A 26,302-nucleotide genomic window follows, 5' to 3' on the forward strand; every position below is an offset into this window, starting at 1 on the left:
ACCAGGCACGGATCCAGAAATATTCAACAGAGAAGAGGGAGCCGACGATTCTCTTTCGTTTTCTAGTGGTTGTAATGGGAGGGGGGTGAGGGGGTTCGGAGATTTTTTTTTAAATGTAACCCCCCTGTATCAATTTGATAATAAAACTCTGAATTAATTTTTAATATATACATGACAAATCGTGTAACTTATTTGTTTTAAACATTAATTTTGTTTAGTTTGACATCATAACTCGCAAAAAAAACTCGACTACATTTACCTCTCATACCGTATACCTGACCGCCATAGGGCGGTCAGTAGTGAAGCAACATGGCGGTATACAATGTACTGATTTTTGAAATTTACCCTAAAACAGGAGTTCTGTTAAACTTTTAAAGAGAATCTCAATTCAATAAGATTTTAGTGTTATGTCTTATATAGTCTCTATATTGAACTTACCCCCCCCCCCCCCCTTATTTGACTAATTCGCTGATTAATAAAGCTGCTTTTTCAGGTTAAGAGTTGGTCATAGTACTGTATAAATCTAAAGCAAAGCTGAATTAATTCAAAGCCCTAATAACATTCCAAAGGGAGAGAGGGGTTGATACAGTCTCTTTCTGGCTACCTCTTCTAGAGGATCTGCACATGTATTTTCTTCTTCAAAAGTATAAGGGTAAGAACTTGATGCATTCATTTACCTATTTGAAAATCTTGATAGCTGGACCTGGGAGGTTCGATGTAGTGGATATCGTTTGTGTTTGTTCCATCTCTTTCAATTACCACGCCTCCTGATAAATAAAGAGAAAAAAAAATCCACGATAAACTTTAAGGAAGCTGGATGGTCGTGATCATTTCGATTTAGATTTTATAAATCTCCTTAAGAAGGAAACCACTTCCATATACCCGGTATTAAGCGTATAGTTAAACACTAAAAACGCATAAATATACAGTTTCTTTATGTTTGTTTGAAAGTTTAAATTATTATTTTTTTAAATTATGGTAGATCTAATGGACAATTTGTTGACCTCCCAGCTTTCGTAACGCTGTATAACATTTTGGTTCATATAGTCGTAGGTGTAAATGTAGGGGCAACGTTCTTCAGTTATATAAGTAAAACAAGTTGCTGTCCTTAAAAAAAGGACTACAATACGTGGACCATTTGCATGTGTTTCCAACGAAAACGTGAAAGCCTGTAGATTATCAGAGATTCCACCGACTCTAGCCCTCTGCTTTTAACATTGTATTACTAATACATGTATGTATAACCCTGACTTTTTATCTCAGAATTTTAAGGATTCATACTTCTAAAATAATTTTGATCTATCTATGAATGAAGTTTGCATGTATAGTATCAGGCATTCGGTGAATTCTACTATTTGCGCACACATTACGATTCGCACTACTTTGTTAACTATGCAGTGACAGCTTTGTGTAAATTAAAAATTTCATATTTTGATGCATTTTTCTTGAGATTCAAACTTTTATAGTGACATAATTAAATGCTTAAAAAAATTAATCGGGAAGTTCTCTAGCCTCGACTACGTTAAGTTACATGTGTATTCGGAAAACAACAAAATATTGCAAATTATGCTATTTGATACATGTTGTAGTTTCGGCATAACATTAACTTATTTCATAATACTGGTACATATGTAGTTCATATCACATGCCAATCATTTCTTTAAAAGGAATACTTTGTTTCTGTACTGTTTACCGACAACTTTACAATTACAGCGCCTTTGAACTTATATGTGCATATGGCACGGAATTCCGATCCCGATTCAGATAAACGTGTAAGCCTGGTTCCCTGAGCTACCCATTACGCACAGGAACCAAGCTAGCTCATGCGCAGGCTGAATTTTCCCCATTGCATCCGGTTTATCTTCGCTTATATATTTTCTGCGTGGACCTCAGGGTCCACGCAATTAAAAACTCCGATCCCGAGTTAAAAATTCACCAGAATAACGTTGTATTATATAATCTTTACATTCCATAAAATATGTTCAAAAATATTGCATGCACACAAAATGTTCATGCGTAGTTTTATTTTATTTTTTGTTTTCTGATACAAACTGATATTTTTAAAGCATAGAGGGTCATCTGTCCACGGTTTTGTTGAGTGAAATCGATTTGATTTCCATTAGACCTAATGTAGACTAAAACAAAAATATTGAACCCAGACCCACTCTAAAAAAAATTGAAATGCACTGAAGTTCTATGAAACGTCACTATTGGGAGGGTTGGATACGCATACATCACTTAAAATAAACATATCTCAAGTATTGAAAATATTTAAGGGTTACAAATTGATGTTAGGTTGAATATACATTGATTTAAAAACTTTTTTAAAACAACTTTTCAGAGTTTATTTTCACAATATTGTATCTGCCATCATCTAGGCATTTTGCACGCCTTATTCACCCATCTTGTTTGGTCAATGTTTGTTAAACTTTATTTTGTCTTTAAAACAAACACTATTAAGATTGAAAAATCTTGCAAAAAAGTTCTAGATTTGCAACAGCATAAATATTTATATTATTATATTTCAATTTGAATAACATATACAAAACATAAGTATGTAAATTCCTTTAACATCATTCACTATAATTGGAATTATACACACCTGACCAATCGTTCATGCCCGGTGCTCCAAAAAGCATGTAACCGGATACCTACAAAACACATAAAGGTGTAGTAACTTCCATTCGCAATGATTTAAGTTGGCTTGACAGTTGTTGCTATTTCAATTTTGGACTACAATATAATCTTCTTTGGAAAAAAGCATTGTATAAGGATTAGAAAACAAATAATTTGGCTAACAATTCCACATATGCCTTAAGATTGTGAGTGCATAACATACATTACCATTTATATATATACACCCGTTAACATTGCTACTTTATATACACTTATAAATATGGAAACTAATACACCTAGAAACTGTACACAGGCGTAAACATGGCTACTGCATTTAACTGTAAACATAGCACAATCATACCCGTGTAAACATGGCTATTCAACCTTGTGTAAACATGGCTACTTAATAAACTTGTATACATGGCTACAACATATATAACACCTGTAAAAATGGTAATTATATTTCTATGTAAATATGATTTCTGCATACGCCTTTAAATATGGCTTCTACATACACCTATAAACATAGCATCTTCATACATGATCACCTATAAACATGGTCACTTTATACACTATTAAACATTACATCTTCATAAATGGAGTTATGTCCAAGACACGATGTAGTATCGATATCTATGATATTGAAGATATTGTATCGATATCGATTCACTGATTTCAATATAATAGAACTTAATGCATATGTACACAATTACAGCTCTCCAAATTTAACGTCCATATTTAACGTCGATATCGTCGATATCAACGATATCGTATCAATATCGATTTTCTTTGTCCTCAACTGAATTTGTTCATATTCATGTCGATATCGTCGATATCAAATCGATATCGAGTTGCACAACTACAGCTGTCCATATTTAACGTCGATATCGACGATATTGTATCTATATCGATTTTCATAAGAACAGAACTCAATCTTTTCATATTTAACGTCAATATTGACAATACCGTATCAATATCTATTTTTCTCTGTCTCTCTGTCTACAACTTAAGTTGTCCATATTTTATGTCGATATCGACGATATCGTATTGATATCGATTTGCATATAAACACAACTGCAACTCACCATATTTTAACGTCGATGTCGTCGATATCGACGATATCCTTACGATATCGACTGACATATGTACACAACAAAAGCAATTTGCTTTTGTGCAGATTGTTATCAAGTACTTTGGAAAACTGTACCATGCTTATCTTTAAATTTGACTATCTAGACGATCACAATTATATCATTTTACAATCCTTAAAACCCATCATTCAGACGTTCTTCTCATTGTTATTTATTAAATTGATTTCAAAATAATTCATATGAGTCAGTATTGAGGTTGATGTTGTCATTTTAAATAATATTGTTATATTGGTTTAAATACAATTATTAAGATCGCTATTGTTTAGGATATCATCATTTTGTGTACAATATCGCCTATAAATATTAAGCCTTAAAACTTATTAGTGTTGATATCGATGTCGATATCGTCATTTTGTGTAGGATATCGTCGATATCGACAATAAAATTGATATTGCAACTTCATCGGTGTATGTCGATATCGATAAGTTTTGTACGATATCGTCGATTTCGACATCATAATTGGTTTAGCATTTTTCAAAATTCGATATCGATGTCAATATCGTCATTTTGACGTCGACATCGTCGATATCAACAACAAAGTTGGTCTTGGACATGTATGCATAAATGTACACTTGAAACATTTCAACTTTATACACTTGCAAACGTTCCTACTTTATACACCTGTAAACATTCAAACTTTATACACCTGTAAACAATCCTACTTTATACACTTGCAAACATACCTACTTTATATTCATGTAAACATTCCTACTTTATACACCTGTAACATTCCTACTTTATACACCTGTAACATTCCAACTTTATACACCTGTTAACATTCCAACTTTATACACTTGTTAACATTCCTACTTTATACACTTGTAAACATTCCAACTTTATACACCTGTAAACATTCTTACTTTATACACCTGTAAATATTCTTACTTTATACACCTGTAAAAATTCCTACTTTATATACCTGCACCTATAAATATGGCTATATACACCAGTAAGCACGGTCACTACATACATGTGCACCTCTAATGATGGGTACTACCTACACCTGAAAACATGGCGGACATTCCTAGACCCCCCATTGAGAACTCGGCGTAACGTTGACGGTTGACAAGTCTTTCTCGAATTGTCAATGCTGGAATTTTTCTGGCGGACTGTGATAAACTTGAATTCAGCTGATAGCATATTCCATTCATGTGAGATATTCCATTCAGATGGATGTTTAGATAATTATCCTTCCATCGATGAGCGCAAATCTTTAAAAAAAAAACCACGAAAATTGCCAATTTGCATTATAAAACATACATTTGTTAAGTATAAGTGAGTTTTAGAAGATTGATGTGAAGTGTTTTTGTGCTTTATCATTGTTTTGTATGAGACAGAGAAATCTATTTACTTTTTGATTCCCTTTTTTTTTGGGGGGGGGGGGGGGGCTTATAGATAGTTAAATGCAAAAATAGTTATATTCAAAAGGTAAAAGCAGATCTAGTGGTCAATAATTTGTTGGCCTTAAATACTTCATTTGAAAGTTAAAAGCAGATCTGATGAGTATTTGGTTAATCAATTAGTTTATTAATTATTCATTTATTAACTGGATAGTTAATTACATGTACCACCCAGCTACCTTACATTCTACGTAACATTGGGTTCTTGATATTGGTGATACAGGAAAACAGCTTCTACCGATTACTTTTATTTGTGGAATGGTAGTGAGGTTAATATCACGTTCATGAGAGACCTTAAAATGACAAAGCAAATCAATGATGACGTTTGGAAATGCTAATTTGATTATAAATATTAGCTTTATTTTTGGAAGAGCAGTGCGATATATATCACGGAAATGTGGCCATTAAAGGAAAAAAAGAAAGATAGATTATGGCGTACATAGCACTGATGAAGTTTTTTTTCTGAAATGAATTGACAAAAAAAAAAGTTCTGACAAGCAAGCTTGTTATGGGGGTGTCAAAGAAAGTGCGAGGTTGGCGCGAGGGAAGTGTGGGGGAGGTTTTAACTGGAGACAAAACATCTCAACGTGTTAATTTGCCAAAAATGTGTCTTAAACTTATTCACTGATGAGCAATATGGTTATGTCAAGTCTGAAGAAAGTGTGATGTGGTCGCGAGGAAAGTCACAGAGAATGGAAATGGGTTGTTAAGTATGATGAGACATGATAAAATATTAGCAAAAATGTGTCTAAAACTTTAATATACTAACACTTGTAAATGTTACTGCATTTAAGGGGGAAAAAAAAGATAGATAATTGCGTACATGAGCACTGATGAAGTTTTTTTCTGAACTGAATAGACAAAAAAAAAAATTCTGACAAGCAAGCTTGTTATACTTTTCACAAAGTAATGGTAATGCATTACTTTACTCATGTAATGGTTATGTAATGCATTACTTCAAAAATTTAAGTAATGGTAATGGTAATTTAATGCCCTAATTCATGAAGTAATGGTAATGTTATGCATTACTTTACAAAGTAATTCGCCCCAAGCCTGATATATATATATATATATATATATATATATATATATATATATATATATATATATATATATATATATATATATATATATATATATATATATATTCTCCTTATATAACACTGCACAATCCGCTGTTTTTCCTGCATAACATAAGTCAGGTCAAGAGATCAAAGTTGTGCATATATGTATAATATGGGTTACTTTTATATACTTAAAACTATAACAACTTACTATAAAACACCTAATATCGTAATGAAAACATAACATAGGCTTAAAGAAAGAAAAGTATCTGTAATTTGTTATAAGAACTTTTATTCATTCATTTTTTTTTTACAATATATATGCGGGGATAAATGATCATGATTCAGGTAAGATAAATTATGTTATTTGACAATAGCAATTTGTCAAAGTAGTTAAAATCCGTTAAAATTCATTTCTGACTTTTATGACAAAGCTTGATCATAATCGCAAACGCTACATCACAGTCATATCGTGTTTAGTTCATTTACGGTCGAATTTAACTCTTTCTGCCTCTCTGTTAGTTTTGTTTGGTAAAAGAATTTAGAATACTATGTCTCAAGGCCTATAATGTCCGAAAAAAATCACCATCCTCTTGAATCTGATTTTTGCGATAGGATTTCCTCTGAATATGCCTAAGTATTCCCTAACTTCGCTTTCAATTGCTTTGCTTTCAAATTTCCAACCGCTCTGTGACTTCAACGGGAGTGGTACTATTTCGCCATATTTCAGTCGGGTTTTTTTTCAATTTCAATTTTCCATTCACTTTACAAAACGATCTTTGAGGAATTCTATGACAGATTACAGTTATACATGCGATGTAAATAAATAAATTACTTTGTTTTATATAAAAGAAAACAAAAAATAAAAACAAAAAACAAGAAAAAACTAATGAAAATGTAAAGTTTTTTTTTAAATTTTGTGGACTATCTTCGGAGCACAAAACATTTGAAAAAAAATTTGAGACTTTTTCAAATTTAGATTTCAAAATTTGGGTATTTTTATGTTTTTAGTTGAATCATCAAAACCTGAGCAATGGATACAAATATAATATATATATATATATATATATATATATATATATATATATATATATATATATATATATATATATATATATATATATATATATATATATATATAATATGTTATTGCTCCTATGTCAACTTCTCAAAATACCAATTGCCCAAATGTCTGTGAAAATTTAAATTCTATAATTACTATTTAAAGGCTTTGTAAATACATTTTGCTTTTCTTCCCCATCTCTTTCCTAAAAAATGTCCCCGTTTAATGTGGTGTCATTTATTACCAAGTATAAAAACAACCATATTTCTAAATGGAATAAAACAAAATTTAAAAAATGATTTCCCTACCTTAAGAACCTTTTTTTTTCTAGAAAAAAAAAAACAAACTAATTTTGGAGCGCCGATCAATAGGGATTTGAATAATTTTGTTGCAGTAAACATTTAGCCTTGAATTTTATTTTGGGAAAAACTTTGCCATGAGGTGAAGTATTAACCAATTCGTAGATTTTTTATGTAGTGCCCCCCTGGTCGGAATCTTTTTTTTCCGGGCGGGGGGGGGGGGGGGCTGGGGGGGGGGAGAGAGGGGGTGGGGGGGGGACATGAGTCTCTCATAGTAGTCTTTGTAGTTTAGAGGTTTGCAACTTTGTGTCCTTTCTGACATGCTTTATTTCTTTAAATAAATCTGCAATATGACGACGTCATATTGCAGATTTTATTTAAAGAAATAAAATATGTCAGAAAGGACATTTGTTTTACGACATTAATATCTGTTTTCGTTTTGTGTTTTGATGCCCAAATATAGAGCCACCCATACATCGATGAAATAGTTTGAAAGTGTAATGGTTGGCAATGTTGGGCTTTCTCCCATGATATCCTTTGATACCTTGGGGTTGAAATTGCAAAGGGAAAAAAATCAATCCGCTTTTCCGCGTTTAGCAATGTGGCAAAAAGCAGATACGTAGCATCGGTAGCGGGGAAAAAAGGGGTGGGTTGCTGCCCCCATATATATATATTTGAATGCTAAAGAAGCTGCCCCTTTCTTTGATTTTTAAATTTATAATTTAAAAAAAAAATTATGTTTTACGATTAAAATTGAAGTTTAGAGAGGAAAAGTTTTTTTTCTTGCTCGCTAAAATTTTGAATAAGTTTGTTACTCTCCCCCTACTCGATCCGCTTTTTTAAATTGATGCCACGCCCCTTAACTGTCTATGCAGATGACGACTTACGAGGACACTTGACTGATCCTCAGGATCCACATCTAAGGAAACGCCCAGCCATTGATTTGATTTGTCCGGATGAAAACGGATTTTTCTCTGATGAAAAATCCTCGTTTCTTCAGTGTTTCCTGAAATAAAAATAGAAATAGCAAAATAGGAAAATGACATAATTATAACAGTGTGCCGTTGCACCCATCTAGGCTGCATATATATGAAAACAATCAAATATGCCATATGAAAGAACACAGGGGCCAAGCCCGTTTTAACATAAATTTCAATGTAACAATAAAAAAATGAAAGGGGTCAAACTCTCAAAAGACTGATAAAAAAAACTACCACCTCGTTTCAAAAGCCTTATAAATCAATTTACTTAATAACATTAGCAATATGCATGTAGTTTTAAGAAAAGTGATATCTGAGATACACTCATGCCGAATTTTAAGTTGATTGGTTCTAGAATAGCAGAGATATACGTCATTGTTCTCTTGAAGTTTTTTTACGAGGCTGGGTAGTAACCAAATTACCTATCAGTATTTATCCTAAATTTTCAGATATGATTAGTTTAGGTATAAGTTATTATCTAACAATTTTTTTTATTTATATATTTTTTCAGCTTTTAAGTTTGGGTTTTTTAACTAATTATCACCTTTACATGTATAATGACTCCTTTTTCTTGAGAAGATTAGTACAGTCTAAAAATGGCCACAACTCCAACCCCATTGAGGGAATGTTGAAAGAAATACCACGAAGAAAGTTACCATTGTATTTTTTTTTCAGCTTCTGTTTTTAAAAATATACAACTATAAACGTCTATTACCTAGATATACATAACTCCATCATCGAAAAAGTGCGAATTTTTTCAACGTGCGTTGTATCAAGGGGGTTTTACGTGGCTATGTTATTTTTATTTTGCCTAGGTTTTGCTTACATTTTTTATAACAATGCTATTAACTTTTGTTTCATTGAAGAACAAGTATTCTTTTAAAAGATCGGTATGTAAATTAAATCATTATCAGCTCTGTAAATGTAGTATAAAGGCATTACGCTAAATGCAATAAACTATACATACACGAAGCACTGTTGTGTTGATTTCCGAAATAGCATGGCGTGATTAAGCTTTACTTTTAGTAGGCGAATTGTACATCCGATCAATATTCTTACGCATATGCGTAGAAAAACTCAATTTGAATTAGTATGTATGTAACTGTATAAATGTTTTTAAATCAAGGCAACGGATAAGAGTAACGTTATTAAATAAGTAATCTAAATGTACATGTAATAACAGATTTAAATGAGGTTGTCATTCTTTAGTAAAAAAAAAAAAAGTAGCGCAAGGCGCAATGCGTGCGCATGTAGTAAAATTTGCCAGATGCATGATATGAACAAACACCGCAAAAAACTGTGATCGGGCGAAGCCAATCATCAAAATGTACGTACCTGTGCTATCCACATTGACCTCTTCGCACTCTGAGTCTTTCCCCCAAGAAAGGCGACATTTAAATAACGCTCCAGGCCGTCTTACCCAGGGTTGAAATATGTCATCAGATTTGGGAGCGCCGACCAAAACCCTTAAAATTAATCAAAGAACTGAGAGTAGTCATGGGATTTTTAACTCATTTAATAAGAGCGCCGACCAAAACCCTTAAAATTAATCAAAGAACTGAGAGTAGTCATGGGATTTTTAACTCATTTAATAAGAGCGCCGACCAAAACCCTTAAAATTAATCAAAGAACTGAGAGTAGTCATGGGATTTTTAACTCATTTAATAAGAGCGCCGACCAAAACCCTTAAAATTAATCAAAGAACTGAGAGTAATCATGGGATTTTTAACTCATTTAATAAGAGCATTTAAAAAATTAGGGATTTTTTCTTTGTAATCATATGTACATATACTTGCAAGAGGAGAGATTCTGCTTGTTGTTGTTTCTTTAATACATGTATATTAGGTCTCTATTTGATTAAAAAACTCGTGTTACATTAAATTAGAGATCCAAACGTTTAGGAAGCCGACTGCAATGGATTAACTCAATTTTATTAAAAAAAGACAATAATTTCTTCTACATACTCCGCGAGAAATCACTAAATTATTCAAATAATTCAAATACAGGTCAAAGTTGTTGCAGATTCATAATCTATTTGATTAGATAAAACAATGAAAATACATTTGTATTATATATCATATAACAAATATCACTTTTTTTAACCTGGAAATAAAAGGTATGATGAGAATTTATTTGATTGGGATATTTTTTCCTAGGCAGAAGCATTTGAATCGATATCGTTTAATGATAGATTAAGAATACATTGTACATTGAGATTACTACCCGCTATTTAGATGTAATCTACAAGTAGAATGTCATTATAATTGTGTGCTGTTCTTTTTCAAAGTTGTAAAATGCGACGTTGTTTTAAAAAGGTAGAGGCATGTGTTATGATCACAAATTTGAGACTTCTACCTTCAATCCATATTTATCAACTTTCAGGTCATACATACACATAAATATTGTCAAGTATCAAAGCACATGTTTGTCTATTGTTCTATGTTTAACAGTAGTTGTATATTTGCGTAATCAAAGTTATATCAAAGGGAAATTAATTATAGAAAAAACATGCACTCAAAGTTTGAATTAGAAAAAAAACCCTGATTCTTCTTACTTTCGCTTTTTCTGTTGTAACCAAGGGTTGAATTCACCATGTGATTTATTACCCCTGGTAACTTTGTGAATACAAAATTCTATGACGTCACGTGCAAGGTAGCATGTTATGTGTTAATTAACTTGGACAATCTTTTCGAATACGTCGTCAAGCATTGATATATAAAGTCATCTGTACTTACATGGGCGTGATCTTAATGATGAAACCATAGCAAATAGTATAGTTACAGTACATGTACCATATAGAATAGAATTCGAAAGGGTTATGGTAAAAGAGTCATCACATTATTTTTAATACATGGAATTGATATTCATGTTAGTCTTTTTTAGTACCATTCCTATAATGTCAGCTCCATCTCTAATGCATATTAAGAGATTATTGTATCACTATTTAATATCTTAATTTATGTTGGAAATTGACAAGACTCTGTAATATAATAAACAAAAGCGATATTAGGTTAAGAAATAAACGCATCAGAAGCAACCGAAAAAGACCCAAAACCCGGCGCTAAGTGCAGTCATCTTTGATAACCTGTTTAAAACATAACTTGAACCGAGGACACCCGTTAAATCAAAGATGGCGAATGTTTTGGTTTTTTTACTTTTTTTTTTTTTTTAACTTTTTTTGAGTGAACATTGAATACACTTTTTTTTTTATCATGAATGAAACGGGGGTTTTCTGTAAATTTATTAATTGCAATACACCGGCCGAAATGCACCCATGATAACCATGTTAATTACTTTTTTTTCTTTCGGACTGAACAAATAATTAGGAACTTCACTACCTAATAACCAAATCCCTGTGGTATCTATGCCATACCCATTGAACTAACGATGAGAAATGTTGTTATTAATAAATTTCCTCCCGAGTGCATGGTTCGATTTAAAATAGAAATTCATAAACATGCGGACATTTGTCTAAACATAAACTGGGAAGGTATAGTAAACATTCGTGAGCTGACCGGCGGATGCCCTAGAAACTATTAAGATGTTCCGAAAATCTTTAGCATACAGACTTGTTATAAATTATACGTTGTGTTAACAATTCAGGGAACCAGTGTGTCAGTGTGCATTAAAGTCATAATTTGATTAGTCATAAATTAAAATAAGCTTATTGGTGAAAAATTAATTTCTTAAAAACATTTTTTACGAAGATCATCTTAAATGTATTTATCCTTGGTCTCGACGTGCAGATACTATAATGTGTTTTCTGCAGTGTGGTTTTTTTTCTTACCTCGTGTGTGTGTGTGTGTGTGTGTGTGTGTGTGTGTGTGTGTGTGTGTGTGTGTGTGTGTGTGTGTGTGTGCGTTTGCATAATCCCGATACTCACTACATGTACTAGGTTACACACGTGCGACTTACTACATTTTCAAAACTCACTACTTGCACCCGTGTAGTGAGTTTGAAAACGCCGTAAATCGGGATTTTTCGACGTGCTTTACCCAGAAAATATAAAACATAGCTTAGTGTGACTTTCCGGTTTACACATGATTTTTGTTACACACTTACCGTGTCAAAATGGGGTAGTTACACACTTTCCCCTGGATCTTATTCGCGCATGCGCGAATTCAACTTCCTCTCAAAACAAGGTCGGGTTGAAGGAAATGAAAATGTAAGTGTTTTTGTTAAAAATGATGTGTTTTATTATTCTGTTGACACTTTTGATAGGTTTTCAAACGTATTATTACTTGTGTTTATCATGAATATCTGTTAAAGCAATATATCCCTTTGGTATGTAAAGAAAAAATGTTTTTGCTCAATCTGATCTTGAAATCTGTTGGTTGAGATGTATTTCTTTTAGATTTTTACAAGGCTAAGCTTCGAGTAATCATACAGTGAGCGTTTTTATTAACGTTTGTGTTTTAATTAAACACTCATTTTGTTATAGTTTTGGTAGATCATTAAAATTTTAATAAAATCGCGAACAGTTAGAATTTCCTCTAAACTTTTCAACAAATTGCATGCAGCTCAATTAAAAAATACGTCTCCTTTAGAGTTTCTTGAACAATTTAAAGGATTTAATTGTACAATTTTTGTGTTGTATTCTTTGAATACTTGTATTTAAAGAAGAAATTAAACGAAATTAACATTAACTTTGATCAATACAAATCTAGACCATATGAATTAATCGAAAGCAAAAGAATACGGGCATACACAATATTTCTAAAGTAGGGCTTTAACTGCAAATTCTTTTAATTATACTCTCTTAATGCTTTACAAAGAACACCCCATCATTAAAAAATAAACACTTATTTGCTTATTTTCAAATTTACACCCTGCACAGTATGCACTTTCATTTCATTTAAAATTGAGTATATATTTTTCGCGGTTTTCATTGTAGAGTAACTTTGTAATATTCAAAAAGAAATCAGCAAATTGTTTATCATATTGTTTATATAGTATGTACCTTTTCTTTATATTTCCCTAATTCTTTTATCAAAAGCTTAAATCCTTATTAGAAAATCCATAATTTTCAACTTATCAATAAAGCATTAGTATAGTAAATCACTTAGTATAAACTCCATACATGTTTTTGATTAATATTTACACCCTCGTTTATTTATTCACTGCACAAAAAACAAAGAAAATATCAACATTCATTCCGGGGGAAAATCCTAAAATTATGAAGTTTGACTCTCCTGAGTACACCCATAACTTTCATTTAATGTTATAAAATCAGTGTAGTTAAACACTTATGAAACTCCTAAATCTGTTAGGATCAATGTTTGCATCCTAATTCCTCCTTAATGACAGTATTACAATGATATAACAATCATTAGTTATAGGAAATCTTCATTAATAAAAAATTTACACCCCCACATGGAAACCCATAATTTTCATTTTAACGTTAAAAAGTCAGTATAGTAAATCACTCAAATAAATCTAAAATCTTTTTTGATTAATATTTGCACTCTAATTTATTCTTTCTTACGTTATTGCAAAGAAAATGTCACCATTATTTAAAAAAAATCCTATAATTATGATGTTTGACACCCATGAGGAAACCCATAATTTTCATTTCAAAGTTACAAAATCAGTATAGTTAAACAGTTATGATACTCCTTAATCTTTTAGGATCAATGTTTGCATCCTTATTCTTCCTTAATCACAGTATTACAATAATATAACAGTCATTAGTTATAGGAAATCTTCATTAATAAAAAATTTACACCCTCACAAGGAAACCCATAATTTTCATTTTAACGTTAAAATGTCAGTATAATTACTCACTTAAATAAACCTTTAATCTTTTTTGATTAATATTAACACTCTAATTTTATTCTTTCTTACATTATTGCAAAGGAAATGTCACCATTTATTAAAAAAAAAAATCCTTTAAATATTAAGTTAGACGCCATGAGGAAACCCATAATTTTCATTTCAAAGTTACAAAATCAGTATAGTTAATCACTTATGAAACTCCTAAATCTTTTAGGATCAATGTTTGCATCCTAATTCCTCCTTAATGACAGTATTACAATGATATAACAATCATTAGTTATAGGAAATCTTCATTAATAAAAAATTTACACCCCCACGTTGAAACCCTTAATTTTCATTTTAGCGTTAAAAAGTCAGTATAGTAAATCACTCAAATAAACCTTTTATTATTTTTTTATTAACATTTTCACTCTATTTTATTCTCTCTTACATTACTGCAAAGGAAATGTCACCTTTTATTAAAGAAAAAATCTTTTAATTATGAAGTTTGACCCCCATGAGGAAACCCATAATTTTCATTTCAAAGTTACAAAATCAGAATAGTTAAACAGTTATGAAACTCCTAAATCTTTTAGGATCAATGTTTGCATCCTTATTCCTCCTTAATGACAGTATTACAATGATATAACAATCATTAGTTATAAGAAATCTTCATTAATAAAAAATTTACACCCCCATGTTGAAACCCTTAATTTTTATTTTACCGTTAAAAAGTCAGTATAGTAAATCACTCAAATAAATCTAAAATCTTTCTTTGATAATATTTGCACTCTAATTTATTCTTTCTTACAGTATTGCAAAGGAAATGTCACCATTATTTCAAGAAAAAATCCTATAATTATGATGTTTGACCCCCATGAGGAAACCCATAATTTTCATTTCAAAGTTACAAAATCAGTATAATTAAACAGTTATGAAACTCCTAAATCTTTTAGGATCAATGTTTGCATCCTTATTCCCTCTTGATGACAGTATTACAATGATATAACAATCATTAGTTATAGGAAATCTTCATTAATAAAAAATTTACACCCCCACGTGGAAACCCATAATTTTCATTTTAACGTTAAAAAGTCAGTATAGTAAATCACTCTAATAAATCTAAAATCTTTTTTGATTAATATTTGCACTCTAATTTATTCTTTCTTACAATATTGCAAAGAAAATGTCACAATTATTTAAAGAAAAAATCCCATAATTATTAAGTTTGACCCCCATGAGGAAAACCCATAATTTTCATTTCAAAGTTACAAAATCAGTGTAGTTAAACACTTATGAAACTCCTAAATCTTTTAGGATCAATGTTTGCATCCTAATTCCTCCTTAATGACAGTATTACAATGATATAACAATCATTAGTTATAAGAAATCTTCATTAATAAAAAATTTACACCCCCACGTGTAAACCCTTAATTTTTATTTTAACGTTAAAAACTCAGTATAGTAAATCACTCAAATAAATCTAAAATCTTTTTTTTGATAATATTTGCACTCTAATTTATTCTTTCTTAAAGTATTGCAAAGGAAATGTCACCATTATTTAAAGAAAAAATCCTATAATTATTAAGTTTGACCCCCATGAGGAAACCCATAATTTTCATTTCAAAGTTACAAAATCAGTATAGTTAAACAGTTATGAAACTCCTAAATCTTTTAGGATCAATGTTTGCATCCTTATTCCCTCTTGATGACAGTATTACAATGATATAACAATCATTAGTTATAGGAAATCTTCATTAATAAAAAATTTACACCCCCACGTGGAAACCCATAATTTTCATTTTAACGTTAAAAAGTCAGTATAGTAAATCACTCAAATAAATCTAAAATCTTTTTTGATTAATATTTGCACTCTAATCTATTCCTTCTTACAATATTGCAAAGAAAATGTCACCATTATTTAAAGAAAAAATCCCATAATTATTAAGTTTGACCCCCATGAGGAAAACCCATAATTTTCATTTCAAAGTTACAAAATCAGTATAGTTAAACAGTTATGAAACTCCTAAATCTTTAAGGATCAATGTTTGCATCCTTATTCCTCCTTAATGACAGTATTACAATGATATAACAATCATTAGTTATAAGAAATCTTCATTAATAAATATTTACACCCCCACGTGGAAACCCATAATTTTCATTTTAACGTTAAAAAGTCAGTATAGTAAATCACTCAAATTCACCTTTAATCTTTTTTTATTAACATTTGCACTCTAATTTATTCTTTCTTACAGTATTGCAAAGGAAATGTCACCATTATTTAAAGAAAAAATCCCATAATTATTAAGTTTGACCCCCATGAGGAAACCCATAATTTTCATTTCAAAGTTACAAAATCAGTATAGTTAAACAGTTATGGAACTCCTAAATCTTTTAGGATCAATGTTTGCATCCTTATTCCTCCTTAATGACAGTATTACAATGATAAAACAATCATTAGTTATAGGAAATCTTCATTAATAAAAAATTTACACCCCCACGAGGAAACCCATAATTTTCATTTTAACGTTAAAAAGTCAGTATAGTAAATCACTCAAATAAATCGAAAATCTTTTTTGATTAATATTTGCACTCTAATTTATTCTTTCTTACAATATTGCAAAGAAAATGTCACCATTTTTTAAAGAAAAAATCCCATAATTATTAAGTTTGACCCCCATGAGGAAACCCATAATTTTCATTTCAAAGTTACAAAATCAGTATTGTTAATCAGTTCTGAAACTCCTAAATCTTTTAGGATCAATGTTTGCATCCTTATTCCTCCTTAATGACAGTGTTACAATGATATAACAATCATTAGTTATAGGAAATCTTCATTAATAAAAAATTTACACCCCACAAGGAAACCCATAATTTTCATTTTAACGTTAAAATGTCAGTATAATAACTCACTTAAATAAATCTAAAATCTTTTTTGATTAATATTTGCACTCTAATTTATTCTTTCTTACATTATTGCAAAGGAAATGTCACCATTTATTAAAAAAAAGAATCCTTTAATTATGAAGTTAGACCCCATGGGGAAACCCATAATTTTCATTTCAAAGTTACAAAATCAGTATAGTTAATCACTTATGAAATTCCTAAATCTTTTAGGATCAATGTTTGCATCCTAATTCCTCCTTAATGACAGTATTACAATGATATAACAATCATTAGTTATAGGAAATCTTCATTAATAAAAAATTTACACCCCCACAAGGAAACCCATAATTTTCATTTTAACGTTAAAAAGTCAGTATAGTAAATCACTCAAATAAATCTAAAATCTTTTTTGATTAATATTTGCACTCTAATTTATTCTCTCTTACATTACTGCAAAGAAAATGTCACCAATATTTTAAAAAAATCCTACAATTATGATGTTTGACACCCATGAGGAAACCCATAATTTTCATTTCAAAGTTACAAAATCAGTGTTAGACCATGTGCTTTATTCAACTCATTCACTAAAAGTAACTTTACAGGATGAAGAGCTCCCTTAGGGGGAGATAAGTAAAACATAAACAAGAGTTACTTCTCTTGTCATTGCATATTAAGTAAACTAACATTAATTATACTTTTCTCTTTTTTGAGCATAATGTACAGGTAAACAAAACTAAAAATGACAAAAGTTCAGAATTAATTAGAATGTGTCTGGTTTAAGAATAACAGTAATTCTGTCCATTTAAAACACAAAGTCTGGCAACATCCGTCCTGTCTGAAGAATCTTCAAAACACATAAACCATTTGCTCCTGCTTTTGTTAGGCAATTTGCGAGCTGTTTTTGTCCAGAACACCACTGAATTTTCCTCACATCTCCTTGAGTAACTGCTTCAGTCAATGCAGCGATATAAATACGAAGTCTCCTGTCCTCCACCAGTTTTGTCGAATGCACAGATTCTATCACACTCTTATTGTCTATAAATGCATAAATTTCAATGGATTTGCTGGGGACTCCTAAAATTTCCTCTAACATGTGTCGATAGTAAAAACTTGCCTCCAGTCCTTCTTGTAGACTAAGCGCCTCTGCTGCTAGCGTGGAGCGGACAACTCTTCTTATCTTTTTAGCCTGCCAGAAAAGGGGACAGCATTTCCCTTGTCTATCCATAATCCAGATAATGACTCCTTGAGTACTTCCCACTCCATCATTCAGGTTTCCTAGAGATGCATCGGTAAATGTCATTATCTTCACTGAAGTGAGATCTAAAGCTGGAAATCTCAGAATACTTTTGAAGTCTTTAAGCCTATTTATGGTTTTCGTTGCTCTAATTAAGTCTGCCATGGTTCCACTTCTCAGCTTAGTGCTCATGTCTATCATTTCAAATGCAAGGTCTGGTCTTGACCCCTGCACTGCCCAATTGATCTGCCTATGATCTGTCTGTATGCAGTCTGTTCTTCAGTGCTTAGCTGACTTTCCTTCTGATATGCTCTCAGGGGATCAATCTCTATACTTTGTAACTTCTCCATATAACTAGTGTGATCCAGTTCTATCCCTTCTTGAGTTTGCTTAACGTAGAAACCAATATATGGAAATTGGCATTCAGCAATTTTTCCTGCTGAAAACCTCTCTCGAAACCTGCAAATCTGCCCCTCAAAGATTTCGTCCCCAGCATGGAGAAAATCATCAAGATGAGAGCAGATGATTCCATGAAGCCTTCCATCCTTTCTATAGCAGAAGAGAGCCGGGTCTACGCTACACTGTTCAAAGCCGAGTTTATCAAGTTCTTCTTTAACACTTAAGTAAAACTGTCTAGCACCATCTTTCAGTCCATAAAGACAGTGTTTTAACTTCCATATCATTCCTACAGGAGTGATACTTTCCTTTGGAGGTTGAAGATAAACATCTCTATCAAGTTTTTTTCCTTGTAAAAAAGCTGACTTAATGTCTGTGGTTTTGACATCCCAGAATTTACTTGCTGTTATTGTCAAAAATATCTTAAGACCCCCTTTTCCAACTGTCGGACTGTCTCTTGGAATATCAAATTCCTCCTCAAATCCACGTGCTACAAGTCTTGCTCTTACTTGTTCTTCTTTTGAAGTGATAACCCATCTTGTAGATAGTCTATTTTGTCCTTCATCCAGAACTTCAGTGTATGTGTCAAAGTTTTTGAGCTTCTCTAGTTCATTTTGTTTAGCTAGGGATATATTGTCACAGCTTGTATTTTCACATGTTGTAGAATTAACACATTCATCGCTGATTCTTTCCCAAGGGAGCCTACTTAGGTCTATGCTCTTTTGTTCTTCACTCTCAACATCTTTTACATTATACCAATTTCTGTTATTACCAGAAGCTTTGCCTGCTCTGCCAAGAATTGTTGCCTTTATCCAATTTTCATCCTCCGATCCCATCTTATACTGAATGTTGTCATTTGTTTTTAGTGCAAAACTGCGTTGAGGAGGTAAAGGTAACTTCTGTTCCTCTTTGTTCTCTGACAGGTATTCAGAAACTGTACACTTTTTAAGTTGCTTTTCACTTGCTTTTCCTTGGTGTGGTGTTCTTTCTTTATTTGTGCCTGTAGTTTCAGTGTCTGATATCTTCTCTTCTACTTGAGTACAGCCTGCGGTTGCTTTTTGTAATCTGTTAGGGGACACTCGAACAAAAACTCCCCCATGGCGAACAAAAACAACTTTTCCATCCTGAAACACAACTCTACCAGGTCCAAGCCATCTGTCTCTACCCTCACGCTTGTAGTACACCAAATCTCCATTCTCATAACATTGTTCAGCTGCCCTCACTTTGTTCAGTAATGCCCGTCTGATTCTCTCATCAGCTTCTGCCTCTATGTATGCTCGTCTGGTGCTGTGCAGTAAATTCAGATGTTTAGCAAAAGTCTCACTCACTGTACGGCCTTCTAAAGCTGGTAACTTGTCTGTCATAATGTTGGGTAGATTGGGGTTCCATCCAAACACAAGCTGGTGGCTACTAAAGCCGTTCCACATCTGTAATACATACCTTGCCATGTTAGCCCAGCACAACAAGCTCTGCTCATTTACATCTTTGTAGTCCTGTTCCAATTTTGTTAGCATCATATCCGTTACGGAGTGCACTCGTTCACACAAGCCGTTCTGAAATGGGCTTTCACCTGCGGATGTGCACACTTTGACGTTCAAAATTGATGCCACTTCTCGCATTTCGTCAGAGTTAAATTCTCCTCCATTATCTGTCATAATTGCACCCATAACACCAAATATCCCTATCCAGTGAGACATGATTTTATCAATGACATCAGTTGTCTTTTTCCTCTGGATAAAAATGGAAATTGTGTATCTGGACCACATGTCAATCAAATGTAAGATCCACTTTCCTCTCCAGTACTTCAGATCCATGGCCACCTTCTCATTAAAGTAAGTCGCCATTGGAAATGACACAACAGGCCGTGAAGGGGTTCTTGCATAGGTCTTGCACACATCACATCTCTCTTCTATTTTTTCAAGATCCTCGTCAAAGTTGTCTCGCCAAGCACCCGCATCCTGTAAGAGGGATACTAATCGTTTCTTTGGTGGGTGCGCAAACTGTCGGTGCAGTTTTAACAGAGTTGAGTATCTCTTTTTTGGGTCTACATCATCAATCCTGACTGAGCAAACTTCCTCAACAGGTATCATTTCTGCTTTATCTATGGGAATACAATAGTGTCCAGAAGAGGTCACATTAAGGTTCATTGTTTTCCCTAAAATCTCCGCTGTGTCATCCTCTAAGTTCAACTTCACACCAGCAGTTTTCATAGCCGTTCTTGACAACAGCAACGGAATGTCTGAATCAACAACATCAGTTATTATGGTCACATCTTTCCCTGCTATACGAGCTGGAATTGCAAATTCTCCTTCAGATTTCAGACGAGTCCCCCCTCCAAACTTAAACATTTTTCTGCCTTCAGTTTTCTTAACTCTATTTTTGTCCAAATCATTGAGTGAATCGATGTATGTGTTGATCCATGCACTACCACACACAGTACTACTGCAGGCACTGTCTAGGACTGCACAATTTCTAGCTTCCATCCCCAGGTGTCTTATTTCCTTTGGTTGGTAACCTGTAAACAGTACGAATTCTTCTTCTTCAGTTGAACATGCATTTACTTTTGCCATATTTTCCCAACTATGAGGACATGCTGCCATCAGATGTCTATATGACCCGCAAGACTTGCATGTCAACACATTTCCATCTGGTCCTGATGGATTCATACTCTTTTTAACTGCTGAACTGCCTGCACGTGATTGTCCCCCATGCTGACCTCGATAAAAGCCTCGACTTTGGCCACTTTGAAATCCTCTGCCCCGCATCTGCTCACTTCTTCCCCCTCCTCGATAAAATTTGTTGTTCCTCATTCTAGCATATCCAGCTGCCATCAGCGCATCTTCGTTCTCTGCAAGGAATGCTGGTTCAAGTTTAATGGACATTGGTGTAGAAGAAGAATGTCCTTCACAAGTTTCACCTTTGAATTTTTTAAGGGATTTCTTAGCTTCCTCATACAGAGTTTCTTTATTTTCAAAATTCATTCCTGTCAAAACAATCATTCTTTCTTCTTTGCTAATTTGTGATCTTTTGAGTAATTTGAATGCTAAAATCTCTGGAGGTAATTTCATATTTTTCTTCTCAATTTTTCTGTATTTAGCATCAAAAATGGAAATGTATTCATTGACAGATTGTCCATCAGACCTTTTAAAATCTTCAAAGTCTTCAAATTTCTCTAAGCTATCTGCTAAATCATCTTTGGCCAAATGTTTGTCCAAAAATTCTATCAATGTTTTCAAACCTGTCTCTTTTTTGAGATCCTCCAAATTCAGCTGATCAAACACTTTTTCTCTTATCTGGGACTCATCATTTTCAGGAAGAGACAATGCTATAGCAACACCTTGTTTCTTTTTATCTAACTCAGTGACCTCTTTCCATGCTAAAAGTTCTTGCTTGAAGAGTTCATAACTTTTGATTTTAGGATTGTACAAAGGGGGGTTGATTTTTGTTGACATTTCTCAGTCCACTAACACCACTGTTTTTCACATTTATCAAACTCTGAATAACAAGTAATTAATTGTCACACCTCGCTTACACTGTTTCTAACACTAGGAATCACCAATTTTCTTTCAACCACGCTCTGCTACCATTGTTAGACCATGTGCTTTATTCAACTCATTCACTAAAAGTAACTTTACAGGATGAAGAGCTCCCTTAGGGGGAGATAAGTAAAACATAAACAAGAGTTACTTCTCTTGTCATTGCATATTAAGTAAACTAACAATCAGTATAGTTAAACAGTTATGAAACTCCTAAATCTTTTAGGATCAATGTTTACATACTTATTCCTCCTTAACGACAGTATTACAATGATATAACAATCATTAGTTATAGGAAATCTTCATTAATAAAAAAATTACACCCAATTGAGCTAGGAAACCCATAATTTTCATTTTAACGTTAAAAAGTCAGTATAGTAACTCACTCAAATAAACCTTTAATCTTTTTTGATGAATATTTGCACTCTAATTTATTCTTTCTTACATTATTGCAAACGAAATGTCACCATTTTTTAAAGAAAAAATCCTTTAATTATGAAGTTTGACCCCCATGAGGAAACCCATAATTTTTATTTCAAAGTTACAAAATCAGTATAGTTAATCAGTTATGAAACTCCTAAATCTTTTAGGATCAATGTTTGCATCCGTATTCCTCCTTAATCACAGTATAACAATAATATAACAGTCATTAGTTATAAGAAATCTTCATTAATAAAAAATTTACAACCTCACAAGGAAACCCATAATTTTCATTTTAAAGTTAAAATGTCAGTATAATTACTCACTTAAATAAACCTTTAATCTTTTTTGAATAATATTTACACTCTAATTTTATTCTTTCTTACATTATTGCAAAGGAAATGTCACCATTTATTAAAAAAAAGAATCCTTTAATTATGAAGTTTGACCCCCATGAGGAAACCCATAATTTTCATTTCAAAGTTACAAAATCAGTATAGTTAATCACTTATGAAACTCCTAAATCTTTTAGGATCAATGTTTGCATCCTTATTCCTCCTTAATGACAGTATTACAATGATATAACAATCATTAGTTATAGGAAATCTTCATTAATAAAAAATTTACACCCCCACAAGTTAACCCATAATTTTCATTTTAACGTTAAAAAGTCAGTATAGTAAATCACTCAAATAAACCTTTAATCTTTTTTTTATCAACATTTTCACTCTAATTTATTCTCTCTTACATTACTGCAAAGGAAATGTCACCATTTATTAAAGAAAAATCCTTTAATTATGAAGTTTGACCCCATGAGAAAACCCATAATTTTTATTTCAAAGTTACAAAATCAGTATTGTTAATCAGTTATGAAACTCGTAAATCTTTTAGGATCAATGTTTGCATCCTTATTCCTCCTTAATCACAGTATTACAATGATATAACAATCATTAGTTATAGGAAATCTTGATTAATAAAAAATTTACACCCCAATGAGCTAGGAAACCCATAATTTTCATTTTAACGTTTAAAAGTCAGTATAATAACACACATAAATAAACCTTTAATCTTTTTTTAATAATATTTGCACTCTAATTTATTCTTTCTTACATTATTGAATATTATTACATTGCTTGTTTATAATGAATTCTTGACTATGTATGTGGGTTCGATTCCCACCCTAGGCATAATGGAACAGAAAGCTGGTGCAAAGTGGGCAGATAGCCTAGTGGCCCCGCATAGTCAGAAGGATAGAATTTTTTTTTCCTAAAACATTCAAAGTGCTTCTTGGAAAAATAAAATATCAATCACTGTTTTATTTAGATTAAGTCGTTCGTATTTAATGATATATACATGTACGTTAAATTGGAAATAATAGATTAATATTATTATAATATATCTATGATAATTTTCAATATAGAAAACATGCATACGCGAAGAAATGTTCAAAATTCTGTCAAGCCTTGCTTATCTGGAATTTACTTACTATCATGCATATATAGTTCTCAGCAATTTTGACAATAAATTCATATTGAGTATAACTTGAAAAATTGATATACATAAGATTGGCCCAAAACAGGACTGAGGTGTATCAAGAGTATGCTCATGTATGGGAATATTTGCTGACGTGATTAAAGCTCTCAGTACACTAATTACACTTTTGCTATTTTAAGAAGTAGGACAAGTTGGTAGTTTATTAAGTTTATATCAGCTGCGTGTAGCATTTAACACACACAACAAAGGCAGTTAAAGTAAATACTTTTTCTTTATAATATGTATCAACAGTGTTGTGACTTGATGTCGGTATCAACAATGTAGTGACTTTGCTGTGTGCATCAACAATGTAGTGACTTTGCTGTGTGCATCAACAATGTAGTGACTATAGTGTGTGTCAACAACGTAGTGACTTTTTTGTGTGTATCAACAATGTAGTGACTATGATGTGTGTACATAAACAATGTAGTGACATTGCTGGGTGTATCAGTAATGTAGTGACATTGCTGTGTGTATCAGTAATGAAGTGACTATGCTGTTTGTACATAAACAATGTAGTGACATTGTTGTGTGTATCAGTAATGTAGTGACTATGCTGTGTGTATCAACAATGTAGTGACATTGCTGTGTGTACATAAACAATGTAGTGTTGTTAATAAAAAAATACAAGAAATAAAACAAAATTATGCAGTACCCGTATATAACAATGCATCTATTGACAAAATTCCAAATGATGAAATTCAATTCACTGTCAATGACCAGCTCTTTCTTGAAACACTATTAATGGAAATCAGGGGCAAATGTATATCATATTCTAGCTATGCCAAAAAGAAAAATAACGAAAAGGGGAAATTTTTAATAAACCAAATAAAACAGTTGGAGGAAAAGTATGAAGAAAACATTCAAACAATTAATTTTAAAAAGAAAGAATTAGAAAATATCAGAAATCACAAACTTATGGGAAGTCTAGTAAGATCAAGAGCTAAATGGACCTGTGAAGGAGAGAAACCAACAAGTTACTTTCTTAATCTTGAGAATAGAAATTTTGTAAATAAAATTGTCCCAAAATTAATAAAAGAAGATTGTTCCGAAGAAATTAATGAACAAAAGGAAATCCTGTTAGAGATAGAAAATTATTATAGAAATCTATATCAAAACAAGGGTGAACTTCAAGACTATGTTTTAAATGAGATTCTAGAATCAGACTCTGAAATTTTTAAATTAAGCGATACTCAAAGAAATACCCTTGAAGGTGAAATAACTTATAATGAAGCCTCTCATGTATTGAAAAAAATGTCGAATAATAAGAGTCCTGGAAGTGACGGTTTCACTACAGAGTTCTTTAAAGTCTTTTGGAAATACTTAGGAGACTTTGTTATTAGATCAATAAATCACGGATACAATCTAGGGGAGTTATCTGTTACACAAAAGCAGGGTATAATCACCTGCATACCAAAAGATGGAAAAAGTAAATTTTACATGAAAAATTGGAGGCCAATCTCTTTATTAAATGTAGTTTATAAAATAGGGTCAGGCTGCATTGCTCAAAGAATGAAAACAATAATCAGTTCAATTATCAGTACCGATCAAAATGGCTTTGTTCCAGGAAGATATATAGGTGAAAATACTCGTCTTGTTTATGATTTAATGTAATATACTGAGAATAATGACATTCCTGGATTACTGTTAATGATTGATTTTGAAAAGGCATTTGACTCTGTCTCATGGAAATTTATTGATAAAACGCTTCAATTCTTTAACTTTGGTCCATCGCTCAGAAAATGGATATCAGTTTTTCAACAAAACACCTCCTCCTCTGTATCACAAGCAGGTCACTTATCCAACTTTTTTAAATTAGAGCGTGGTTGTCGTCAGGGTGATCCAATTTCATCATATATCTTTTTACTATGTGCTGAAGTACTAGCTATTAAATTAAAAAATAATAAAGGTATAAATGGTATTAACATAGATAATTCAGAATTTTTGTTATCACAATATGCAGACGATAC

The 26,302-nt window shown here is 32.1% G+C and overlaps 1 protein-coding gene across 1 annotated transcript in view; it reads right to left on the reverse strand.

The window, feature by feature from the left end:
* Positions 1–26,302, reverse strand: part of LOC128163634 (integrin alpha-9-like) — a 56,265-nt gene that overhangs the window by 25,078 nt on the left and 4,885 nt on the right. The window contains exons 2-6 of the mRNA XM_052827263.1: positions 9,909–10,039; positions 8,481–8,599; positions 4,769–4,978; positions 2,603–2,651; positions 678–767 (exon numbers count right to left, since the gene is read on the reverse strand). Coding sequence (XP_052683223.1) covers positions 678–767; positions 2,603–2,651; positions 4,769–4,978; positions 8,481–8,599; positions 9,909–10,039 — 599 coding nt within the window. The remainder of the gene's footprint in view (positions 1–677; positions 768–2,602; positions 2,652–4,768; positions 4,979–8,480; positions 8,600–9,908; positions 10,040–26,302) is intronic.

The sequence above is a fragment of the Crassostrea angulata genome, chromosome 9, assembly GCF_025612915.1.
Source record: "Crassostrea angulata isolate pt1a10 chromosome 9, ASM2561291v2, whole genome shotgun sequence".
NCBI classification, from domain to species: Eukaryota; Metazoa; Mollusca; class Bivalvia; order Ostreida; family Ostreidae; genus Magallana; species Magallana angulata.